This window comes from Seriola lalandi, unplaced genomic scaffold, assembly GCF_002814215.2.
Source record: "Seriola lalandi dorsalis isolate HSWRI2012SDOR001 ecotype SW California unplaced genomic scaffold, Sedor1 jcf7180002054567, whole genome shotgun sequence".
In the NCBI taxonomy this organism is placed as follows: Eukaryota; Metazoa; Chordata; class Actinopteri; order Carangiformes; family Carangidae; genus Seriola; species Seriola lalandi.
Genome location: NW_019525120.1, coordinates 816,313 through 829,100, shown reverse-complemented (window position 1 = coordinate 829,100; position 12,788 = coordinate 816,313). Strand labels below are relative to the sequence as shown.

Below are 12,788 nucleotides of genomic sequence, written 5' to 3'. Positions count from 1 at the left end.
CGTAGAGAACGGTGCAGGGAGATTGAGAGGTGTTAAAGGCTGTTTCTTCCCCTTTTCTCATTCATCTGCCGGTTTGGGGTCTCATCCGAGCCGCTCAGTCTGCCAGCACTTCGTCAGCCAGGTTATTGCTCACCACTGGATACTGTCTACTGACGCAGTTTGCTGAGAGCAGAGATCGAGGCTGCATCCCTCACACAAAACACACAGAAACGAAGGCTTCGATTGTGTTTGCGGGTTTGGGTGTGCCTGTAAAGAAAACGCTGATTTATTTGTCAATTTATCAAACAGTTTATCTGACTGTCTGTCTGTCTGTCTGTCGACCTGTGAGGAATATTTGCTCAATGCTCAATGAGAACAAAAAGACAGAGAGGCTGTGACAGTTGATGTGATCACTGTTGAAAGGTGACGAGCAGCAGAGAGAAAAGTGAGGGGTGGGGGGGTGGAGACAGAGGGAGTCACAGAGAGAGAGGATGGGATTAGAGTGAGCACTACTCCCTCTCTTCTTTCCTTTTCACCACTTCTCCAGTATAAAAAAACCATCAGTACCATTCATTAGTTACAGCGTCTCACTTACAGGCCTCGTGTATGCATGTTCCCTTTTTGAGCGTGAGTCCATTCACAGAGAGGCTCCGCGTCTGACACTGTCTACTCCAGTTGTAGTGTAGGCGTGCGTGCGTGCGTGCGTGTGTGTGTGTGGGTCACGCTGAATGACAGGAGAGAGAGAGAGAGAGAGAGAGAGAGAGAGAGAGAGAGAGAGAGAGAGAGAGAAGACGAGATCTCAGGGGCAACAGATCTGGTTTGCTCGCCTGAAAGACCAAACACAACGGGATGGATTTCTGCACGACGTGAACAGGAGCGGGGGGACAGCTCCCTCAAACTGAAAAAGGTCTGTAACTGCTCCTTTTGTTTCCCCAATATTGTCATGTATGTTGCTGATGCTTCAGGCAGCTTCTTCTTTTTATTTTTTTTTTTGTATGAAATGTTTCCAAATTGTTTTTGAGAGGGAGACAGAGCGCGGACGGTGTTAAACTGATCATTAAGAGCAGATTCCTGATGAATATAAAAAAGGCATTATTCAGCTCTCTTCAGTTGCCAGAAACTTTGTTCAGTGATTTATCACTTTGTGCAGAGCTGCAGTGAGAAAACAAAGGAGGGAGAGCGCCGGAGAGGAAGACATAGAGTAAAAAGGGAAGATGAACTAAAGTAAAATGAATGCTTGCAGGAGATTCGTCAGCAGCCGAGTTGCAGCATCCAGTAAACAAGGTTAACGGTGGGTGGGTGGGGGGGGGATTCATGTACACTTTCATTCAGCAACTGACGGAAATGAGCGAGCTTCCAGTGTGGCAGTTGAGAAAAAGAGGGATGGAGTGAGGGATGAGTGGAGTATTTGTGCTGAGAGAAAAAAGAAGAGGGCATAAAAGTCTCCTTTCAGGGCAACGAGAACAGAAGCTGGGTTTGTTTGTGCTCGACACGATGTGTGACTCACCCGCTTCATCATCATAAACTCAGCGTGAAAACAGTCCAGATCAGATTTATTGGCAACTGCACTCAGAAGTATCTGGAGTAATTAACAGATATGAGATATGAGGTGTAAAAATACACTTCACCACAGGGATATGGTGAAGTGGACCACAAATACACACACACACACACACACACACACACACACACACACTCAAACATCAAAGCAATAGAGCTCATTATCTACACTGGCCACTGGCCGAAAAAAAAAAAAGAAAACCTTCCAATACTTCCTATTGGTAATGATCACTGTCTGCTCAGGTTTTAACCCATGTTATCTTTCTGTCGGTTATAATAAGCTTTTCACAGTATCTCCGAGATCTCATTCAAATTTTGGCCTTTTGAAATCCTTACTTTCATACCCTGAATATCTGAGAGACTCAGATAACAGTTGAGCAGTGGTGCTCGACCCCTGGCGTGGCGTCGAGTGCATTCAGGTGTGCCATGAGATCGTGTCATTCAAATGTAAAGGCAATGAATAAAAACATTAGTTCATTGTTTTGTTGATTCATTCAAATTCCACCTCTCTTTCTAAAATCTGGAGACTTGTCATTTATCAGCACACGTTACTTGTATTTATATTTCTACATGGATATTATTTTAAAGTAAATTTTAAAGAAACAATCCAAACTGCAGAGAAATAGGTAGAAAAAAAAAATATGAAAATGTTTGAGAACTTACTGAAACTTCCCTTTACTTTCATCACCCCGGCATATCTCTGACCCCTACTTGGGTTATCTGTGGTATTTGGGTCTGCAGGGGCGATTTGGAATTCATGCGGTTAAGCCTCGGGTCTGTTTTGAGCTGATCTGGCTCAGAATATGAGATATTTAACATGTTTGAAATTCAGGCTCTTCTTATCTCCTGGCAATCTGCGTGTGCGTAGAAAGTATGTGTGCAAATCCTCTGGTATTTTTACATATAGGCTGCATGTGAAAGACTATACCTGGTATCTGACTTTGTTCGTTCAGGCATGTGGTTATGAATACAGCATGAGAACGAATGCGCGCACACGCACACACACACACACACACACACACACACACACACACACACACACACACAGAATATGGCTCAAATGCCATGACATTTTGCCACACATGGATCTCGTCCATTATTCATGAGGTGAAAAGCGAACACCAGAACTGCACAGACAACAGAACGTCTCTCTCTTGGAACTTTGGGTTTTAGTAAATATTTGCATCGGCTTCATGCGTGAACTACAAAAATTCCAGTAATGGCCAAGGCTATTTTTCTGTCATCAAAAGAGAGCTCAAGGTTGAATTTGAATGAGTATGTTCAGCCATGCATGGACAAACTGTTGTGAATATAAAAAAGGCTTGTGCAAAAGTTACATATTTTATCAATAGAAAATAAAATCACACTCACATGAATCTGCGTCTATTTTATCAATATATGCAGACTGGATATTCATGTAGACAGGACACACTGTGCAGAATACACACAGAACAGTGACAGTGAAAAGATTAGGAAGAGACGATGGGAGAATGAAGGAGGGTGAGGAGCAGATTGAGAAAGTGGAGCAGAGGAAGCGACACGGCACAAAGTCTCAGGAGGAGTTTGGCTGAACATACTCCACCGGCAGAGGATGAGATTGTTTGAGGGGTGACTTTCAGAGATTGCACAGCTCAAGGAGGAGTTTGATCAGGACAAAGGGAAGCCTTTGGGAGTCCAGCAGATACAGACTAGCGGTGGGCAAAATATGCTCAAGCCAAGACTGAGCAAGCTACAGTGGAGCAGAGACAGAAGAAAGCTGGTTTGAAGAGTGTGCAGTAGAGATAACCGAGGCTATGCAGAATATATTAAAAGCTCTTGACAGAGCCGAGAGGGCAATGTTGACTTTGAAAATGCTGAAATACATCAATCAGAAAAAAAAGTCATAAATGGGAATGAAAAGGAAAAGCACTCCTATGAGAAGCCACTGATGAGCTCAAGGCGGAGAGACTCAGGAGGAAGCAGGAAAATAAGGAGGTCTGAATGGCAGAACAGCCTCAAAGTGCCTGAACTATACACGGACCTGGCGGGGAGTGAGGAGCACCGACTTCTTCCTTGTTAAGTAGTTTAAGAGGAAATGAGATGTGTCAAGTCACAAGAACCTCAGGCCCTGGTGATGCCCAGTCTCAGGGAATGTCACCAGCTCTTGTCGTCCGGTCAGGCCACTGCACTTTGCTTCTGACAGGAGCAGCTGCTGCCAGCTTCCATTATACTGGTCCAGCAGTCCAACAGAGAGGCCATTCATGTCTCCAAAAGACCTTTACCTTCTCAGAGGGAAGTGTAGGAGCAGCAAGACCTTTCCTCTGTGAGGTTGAGAATGAGAGCAAACAAAACAAGCGGCAGCTGTAGATTGTCTCAATTTAACCTTAAAAACTGTGGCGAGCTCAATTTCCAGTATCTGCTGATGTCTGAAAGAGGAACCATGACAGAGCTTTAGAGCCACCACAGCACCTGTGTGTTCTGTTGACGACTCCACTGCTCTTTTTGAAAAAACAATAAGAATAAGCCTAAATTCTTTTCATCTGACCTCAGCAAAACCCAATAGGTATCGATAAGTATCGAAGTGGTAACCCTTCCTTCCTTTTGTCACAAACTGGCCTTCCACATTTGATGACTGTTTATGTTTATAAGCAATATCTATATATAAAAAAATAAGTCACAAAAGTCATTAAGTATCAAGCTGATAAAATTATGATTTCCTTGAGATGTTAAGGAGGACCTGAGGTCTCCGAGACCCAAAACAGGAGATAGAGTTAAGTAGAGTTAAGAAAATGCTGAAATGAAGCCAGGCTGTTGTTACAGAGACTCGAGAACAAGTGAGATTACAGCTCAGTGGGAGAGAGATTAAAAAAAAAAATGGAAGTCTCAGAAAAGAAATGCTGTTAAACTCGAGCTCAGCTGACCAAAGAACTGAACAAAGTCAGGCCAGTCTCAGGGATGTGGAGGATCAGCTGGATGAGCACTTAGCAGGGTTGAACACCCCAAGAACAAACTGCCAAAAATGACATCTTGGACAAAAATAAAATCCAGGACACGCAAATTCAGAAGACAAAAAAAACAAAAAAAACAACCGGACAAAGATCATCCAGAGAATAAGTTAACTCTGAAAATCACCTTGGTAAAGTGATGTAGAACCGTACTCCCTGGTGTGTCAGTACGTCCTGGCATCACTGTTGAGTGATGCAACAAAGACAACTTTTGACCAGTCCTCCACCACTGATGTCCAATGCGGCCACAGGTGAAACAGATTTGGACCTTTCAACCATGGAGAGGAAAGTGAAACACTTTTACCTGGTGCCTGGTGTTAAGTTACACATTAATATGGAAGCAAATAAGAGAGAGGGGCGCGGCCGGGTATCGGCTCTGATCTCCCAATTGGATTAGGTTTCTACTCACGCAGGCCAAAATCAGTCCATTTTCATTTGATTTGATTTTTCATGATTCAGTTACATCAGATAAATACTAATGTTACTCAAGAGCTTAAGATCTTTCATTTCTTTTACATTCAACATGTGAGCTGCAGTGTTGTGTATAAAATTATGAAAAGTGCACATTACAGGCCAAACTGTAAACACATCGCCCCCTGTGGACCATGGATTTAAGTACTAATGAAAAAGAACCTTCAACACTTACAACAGCGTCAGCATTTTGCATATTTTAAAACATAAATGCTATCACATACAGCTATGCATGGACTGTCACTGGCAGATGCTTCAACTAAGTACAGCTCTTTGAGCGCAGATGGGGCAGAGAGTGAAGGTCCGCTCACTAATTCATCTGCACTGTTTGTGTTAACAAGCCGGTTAGACAGTGTCAGCTACCCGGCAGGGACAGACCGAATGAAGTCCACATACTGCTCAGTCGACTTTCACTGCGTCACATCTCATAGCTGGAGATACTATCTTTTCAACAAACACAAACTGAGAGCTCAGATCAGTGTGAAGCCTTTTTTTCAGTCCATCCCTCTCATAGATGAAATGAGATAGCCGGAGTGAGCTAACCACATCCTGAGTCACCACGGTGATGTGAACTGTGGCGGTTCACACCAGTTTACAAGACAAGTCATGGGCTCGAGGCGGCTCATATAGCCAGCTATCATCTAGGGCAGCGGTTATCGTGTAGCGTACAATCAAACTATAATAGCAAACAGGTATACGATGCGGTCCGGCGGGACAACATACAATTTCCTATTACTGGCTAATCACACTGATAGACTTTAATACAAGGAGAAGAAAAAAATTAAAGGAGTTTTTCAAAATCTTTTAAAGATCATTTTGTTTTAAAATATTTAAACCATTGTTTGTATTTATATTTTTTACAATAAAATTTTTTCACCAAAATTGTACTTTATGCAAAGGATTTGTCAGCCTACTTGCAATACCTTCACGGTTCACCAATGGGTCACAGGCTGGGAACCACTGATCTGTGCTATTTTTTAACTTGAAATAACCTATTCACATTGCAATAGCTCAGTTTCCTCAGAACAGACATCTTACAAATCATGCAGCCCTAACTGAACCAACCCCTGCATACATAGAACGTTTAGTGCAGATGTGCGTTTACAGAGAAAAGGCGCAAATGCCATGATCGGTCTCAGGATTAAAAATATTGGTATTAGATCGTTAAAATAAAAATTACACCTAATCAGAAAAGTCTCTTTTTTTTTTTTATCCAGCCCTTAGAGAGCAGACATGTGGCTCTGTTACTTGGCAGGAAAACATAGAAAGCAGTAGATTGCTGATGTTTTATAGACAAGAATAAAATACTAACATTTCACACTGGCTAAACCAAAAAGTTTAGGCATTTATGTAATTTTCCTCAATAAAGACAAATCATTTTCCAAATTAGCCCTCAGTGCTCTCTGTAATAGGCTTGCAGCTATTGCTAAGGAAAAATATGTACTGGTATTTATTATATGTAGGCGAGTGTGTGACCTCCCCAGCCTCAGTGGGACTGCATGGCCTGCCCTGTTAAAGTAGATTAGCTTGAAAAAAAGAACTGAAGGCACCGTGTTGCCTGGATACAAAAAGCATCATTAAGCACAATTATCAGCCACTTCAGCTCACAATGAACAAGCTTCATCACAGATTTCAAAACAACATATCATTAACGGCAGCAATCTGTACGGAGAAGAGGAGAGTAGGAGGGGAAAGACAAAGAGAAGGGCGGTGGAAAAGGTGGCAGAGATGAGGAGAAGAAGAAATTAAAGCGGAGAGATGAAGACGAAGCTAGAGGGCGGGGGTTCAGTTCCATTTCTGACATGCACATGACATGATTGACATATGTTGAGCTTACAAGAGTAAAACTGATGTGGAATTTGAAATAATTATTGAAATAACGTGATCCTTTTTTCACTATCAACGATTAGTGAGAGTGATTTCAGGAATGAAATGAATAGAAGTATGTTGAAAAAAAGGAGGCAGAAGGAGGGAAGGGCAATGTCTGTGCAATGAAATATCAATACGACTCTGAAAAGTTGCAGGACAGAAACAGACAATAAAGAAAAGTTTTTCATTGGGCTGGGAAAGCCACTGGGAGTGTTTGATAAAGAAAACAGAGCTGGGGCAAAGGGAGCATGCAATCACTAAAAAAGAGTACAGCCTAACTCATCCATCCTCATTATGCTGTGTAACACCCCCCCCCCCCCCCCCCCCCCCCCCCCCGAAGGTACAGCGGGCTGTAAATTAAAGAAAGCAGAGATCTTGTCAACTGTACCATCCACAGAGAGACAAATGGAGGGAAGCGGGAAGAAAATAAAAGGGAGCGAACAAATGAAGAAGAAAAGAGTTAGGGGACAGGGTGGCTGGCTTCAACTTCAAAAGCAATATGACACAATGGGAGTTTGGTAACAGCATTGATAAGTGTTACAGACTGAATGAATGAAAACGTTGATGCCACACTTTTAAAACAGGAGTCACCTGTGCAAATGTAGACAGCTAGAAGCCTGTCTACTAGCAATGGACTTCAACTGGACTCACTGACTACACTGTTGACAGGTCACAGTAAAGAAAAAAAGAAAAAAAATCTATAAAATAACACCAAACGACCAAATGGGATTGGTCTAATACCAGTCGGCAACACCTCCAGCACATATCCAGGCCTTGCATGTTAACAGTTGACTCGCAGCGTTATTTCCGACCTATGCAAATGTTTATAGTGTACAAGAGTTTATGGTGTATTTTCTCAGGATAAAAGTACCAATATAGTAGCTGCAGTCAGCAACAGTGTTTATTGTCTGGCCTTATAATTAGCTGTAAGACGTGAACTTTTACGGGAACAGGAGTGTTGCAATGGATTTAATGAGTCCCGTTTTTTTTTTAGCCTGTTTGTTTACATTTCGGGAAAACTAATTACGCCGAATTCACTGTTGGCTGTCCCGGTTTACTAACCATTAAACGTACTGAGAACTATTAATGAATCACCTTGATACTGAAGAAAACATAAAAATATGATTATTCTCAGGCAAGTTCTGGAAGTACAAGGGACATCTTTTTTCGGATTTAATGATATCCTCGGAAAGTGTAAGTCACACCGAATCCTAAAATACGTGTGTCGTGTCTGTGCTTCCAGATTTGACTCAGATTTTTTACACTGATTCCGGAAATCTGGCGCTAAAAAGTATAACCTACCTTCATTTCCTCCAGGGGCTGCGCATGGCTGCTGCTGCAGCTGCTGGTGGTGGGGTTGATCAAATGGGGAAAACAACATTAACTAACTTCCTGTAGTTTGCAGAACACCTGGAAGCACGTGTCCTTTTAACCAAAAGCAATGTTTTTGCCCCATGTTACTCTTTTCGCGCCTCCCTATCAGCTCAAATTATAACAAACCGCACAAATCAAGTTTATACGCCCATTTAAAGGAAAACATACCCCAATGTCCACCCAATAACTAAGCTCAGAACACCCTCTTGAGCTTTATATTAGTAGCACAGACACACATACGCTTAACACTTTACACTTTCTACTGTCACTGGCACAAAATACAGTAAAACTTAATGTCCAAACTTCTTCTTATATCTATTTAACATTTTCTCTGCACCTTCACTGCACCGTCCTCTCCCTCATAAATGTATTAGAAATTCCCCGGGGGCCACACATGCAGCTATTGCAGCCTCAAGGCTTCTGGAGAAGGTACAGCTTACTCCACTACCCTGAATATAATGCAAGTGGCCAGGCACATGTATATGGTGCATTGTGAAATGCATAACCATGAAGTGGAGAGGAAGGAGCTGGCAGGTAAGAAAGAAGCGAGCACACACCACTGGGACACCAAGAGTGTGAGTGTGAGTGTGTGCATGTGTGTGTTTGCTGACCTCTTGCTTTCATTCTGGTCATGGTCAATTATTTCTCCCTTTGAAGTGTCTTTCTCTGCTGTCATAGATCAAGTCAAGACACAAGGCTGGTCTAACAGAAATACAAAACAGCCTCTCTCTCCCTTTCCTCCTGTTTCCCACCAACACAAAGACTTGTGTGAATGTTTCTGCACTGCAATGCTCAGGCACATCTTCTCTTCAGGTTTGGTTTGTGTGCCATGCAGCGATTTGCGGTGGAACATTATTAGCAACATTAATACACAGTGGAGGAGGGTTGGCTCTCAGCTGTCTTTATGAAAGCTGATTATAAGGAGTTTAATTTCATCAGATAAGGATGCCTTCCTTTATGAGCAGTCGCAGCTCCCGGCACCAAGCCTGGCGGGCATTCAGTGAGACAAGCACTCCCCCTGCTGTTACTGTTCATTACAGTCTGGTCAGTACAGTCCCTTCAGTTGAACAAGCTCACTGACTTTCCAAAGTACACTACTCCTAATAACAGCCTTAGCAAAGTCATATTTCAGCCTTTGTATATTTTGTAAAGTAAAGAGTATTTTGAAGTTAATTTGCTTGTTTCCTGAACTCTCCAATGGTGCTCCAAGAGGGATAGAGGGAATCATTATTATTTTCAAATGTTATTAGATGGAAGTCTTTTCTGTATCTGGGGCTCTTGCAGTAAATTGTTGGCCTTGAATCTGAATCGCTGAAGTGCTCTCTGTCTTCCTTTTAACCTCAGCCAAGGCTGTTTGGAGGTTATCTAAGGATGTGGTTGAAAGCTCTTGTGTCAGCAAGCATCTGCCATGCTGAAGTGTCCTGGAGGGAGAAATTAAATCCCTGGCAGCTCCAGCAGACAAAGGAGAATTTCTCCTACAGGTCATTTAAATAATGAATGTTGTAGTTAACTGTGTTTTTGTTGTTTCATGATAAATCTGACCCTTCTTTTTTAATGTGCCACCAAATCAGCAAGGATGTCTGGGATGGATGTCCCGCTGGTGGACCACAATGAGACTGGAATCTCTCCAATAGACAATGGGACCTTCCTCCGCTTCTCTCCAACCTCTGCCTCCACGTCAGCGGCCGCCTCATCGCCGGGACGTCAAGGCAACGTTTATGTTTACGTGTGGCTCTTCCTCGGCCTGCTGGTGTTCCTGCTCACGCTGCTCATCATCTCCCTCCACAGGCTGAAGAACATCATCTCCTCCTCCTCCTCCGTCCCCGACTGCAGCAGCGAAGGAGGGAGCTCCTTCACCAACATGGAGATCTGCAGCATCTCGTCTCAGAGGTCCACCATCTCCTCACTGTCCACCTGAGGACGAGAGGGAGGGAGATGGGAGGGAGTGCACACAGACATATATGCCCGTGTGCATTCACTCCAGCATGCATGCTTACATGCAAAAAACAGGCATGCATGCACACGCATAAAGACATACAGCTCTTGCTCCTCCTCACTGTGACATACAAAAACAAACACACACCACCAGCTACAAAAGAGCTGACAGCGTGGCTTTACTCTCTCTGCATGCATATTCTACTCCCAACGGTCCACTGATTCAGGTGTGTCCAAGCAATTTGCCCAGGCACAGGGGAAATATGACTCACAATGTGATGAAGAGGTCTTCAGGGGTGAGTGTGACTGAACCCTTCTGAGCCTTATTTCAATGATTAAAAGAAATGAACCAGGAAAATTGCCTCCTCTCTGCAGGAAAAGGGATATGGATGAACTATTGTCTTTCCTCCTTTTTTGTAAAAGTTATTTCTTGTACTGTACCTGTCATATTTACTGTAGAACAAACTTCATTGTTTTCAAGTGAAGCTTTGTACAGCATGCCTCATAATGTCTGTAGAGTACACTGCAAAAATCAGTAATGAAATAATATTAAAGACCATTGCTTTGTACAGAAATGCATGCTTCTGTCTCAGTTGCTCAGTAAATCTTTGGGATGCTGTATCTCCACTTTTTTTTTCTTTTTTTTTTTTTTACCAAACAAAGGGTAAAATACCTTGAAAAGTGTGTACATGCCAAACTGGTTCATGATTCCCCCCGGTTGGGTGAAAAGGAGAAGACAGACGTGGTGGAGTGGATGTGAAGGTGAGAAAGAAATGGAGGTTGTAGACTGCTGACATCCATGCAGCCTCTGACTGCAGCTACAGACAGACCAGGTCAAAAGTGACAGAAAGTACAAGATGAAATTCTGGTCCTGAAAGACGAGGTCTACCAGCGTAACGGATTACCCTCTCCTGCCTGTCAGCTCATGTGGCGTCGGATCGCAGTCTCCATAGTGACTGAAGCATGAGAGGTCTGTGTAGCTGTCAGGCTTAAGCTACAGTAATGGTTGTTTCTGCCTAAAATACATCTTTCTTTTTTTTTTTAAATAATGAGCTCTAGTTTCTTTGACGTGGAAACAAAAATCCAGCACACTGGTTTAATTCGTCCTTGCCACACCTTTTTTCACCAAAGTCAGTAACAATCAAGAAACACTGAAGGCTCCGATGGCAGTGATGGTGGCCACAAACAAGAGAATGAGTCAGATCTGTCAGTGCTCTTCTTCACAGATCCTCATTGTTCTCACATTAATCTGTTTGTCAGATGACGGCGATGCATCAGCCAAACTCTTGTATATCTGCTGGAAGGGTTTTGTCACAAAAGCCTTTTTCTTCTTTAAAGGAACTGACACATGGACTAACAAATTATATTAATTAAAAAACACTCTCTCTGGCTCATGCTTTGAGAGCAGCAAGTGCAACACCTTTGTTTATAATATGGATTATAAATGAGATCTTTCATGGCTGTGTTTGTCTTGTAAATTTAGGAGGATTAATGTAGTATATTCACTAGATTGTAAATACGCTCAATTGAATTTAAAAAAAAAATCCTTTTATCTTATCAGTTACCCCATCTATATTGACCCAAAAAATAAAAGCACACAATAAAATGTTTGTTTCATGATGACATCCCTTCAGCTAGACATCATGTTTGCGGTGCTATCGCCAACAATTCAGTTCATTATTTCAGCTGCGGGTGAATCTGTGCAAACCAGTCGAAAGGTGATCCAGAGCCTTTTTGTTGAAGGTAGTGTAAAAAATGAAAGTTTGAAATAATCGCTAAAACATTTGTTTTCAAGTTAACCATGTAGTAAAATCATTGTTTTAGTCTGTCGATGTTTAATAAAATACTGAAGATTAAAGGCCCCATATTGTATAAAGTGACATTTCCATGTGTTTTTTTTTTTTATTATAAAGCAGGTCTAGGTTCTATATTAATACTGTGAAAGTACCAAAGTGCTCAGTCCACAAAGAAATGCACACAGCCTGTATTCAGAAACTGAGCCTTAAAACGAGCCGTCAGGACCACTGTAACTTTGTGATGTCACAACAAAGCAGTCATTGCTCTCAGCCATGCCCCAAGCCCCGCCCACCCGGACCCACCATCCAACCTTGCAGGATTTGTTTTCTCTGAGTGTTTACCTGAATGCTGCTATATTTGTTTTTAGATGACTCTAAAAACAGTCAGCCAATCAGAAGAGAGACTCTGACTGGCCTGTTGTTACTAGAGCTCCAGAGAGAAGCCTGAGAGAGGAGATGTAAAACTACATTGAGATGGTTTTTGGTTCTTAAAATCACAAATATATCTTCTTATGGATATTAGAACAAATAAAACACTGAAATTTGATTTACTGTGCTGTATACCTTGTGACTGTAAATCTATCTTTGCTTCACTGGCTAATGAACACCATTAATTTCTTCCTCTCTGCCACACTGAACCTGCTGTGTCTCTTTTTTTTAAAAAAACACTTTTAATTGGTGTATTTCTGTTTTTTATTCTTTTTATTATTTATATCTGATTATTATTACTGGGTCTGCTGCATAAAGTGCATGAACAGAACTGGAAAAGGCCTAGTTCAAGCACCTTTTTACTTAAAGAATGTATTCAGCAGGCTACAAT

General features: G+C 42.2%; 1 protein-coding gene across 2 annotated transcripts; it reads left to right on the top strand.

Annotated features, from left to right (window-relative positions):
- The first annotated feature begins 544 nt into the window (after positions 1–544).
- sertm1 (serine rich and transmembrane domain containing 1) lies at positions 545–12,030 on the top strand. Of its 2 annotated transcripts, none has more exons than XM_023416573.2 (2): positions 545–886; positions 9,809–12,030. In XM_023416573.2, the coding sequence occupies exon 2, from the start codon at positions 9,814–9,816 to the stop codon at positions 10,153–10,155; it is 342 nt and encodes a 113-aa protein (XP_023272341.1). In that variant the 5' UTR covers positions 545–886; positions 9,809–9,813; the 3' UTR covers positions 10,156–12,030. The 2 variants fall into 2 exon arrangements, with proteins under 2 accessions (XP_023272341.1, XP_087032840.1); XM_087176714.1 differs by lacking the exon at positions 545–886 and adding an exon at positions 9,393–9,718 and having other exon boundaries at positions 9,804–12,030.
- Positions 12,031–12,788: the final 758 nt, after the last annotated feature.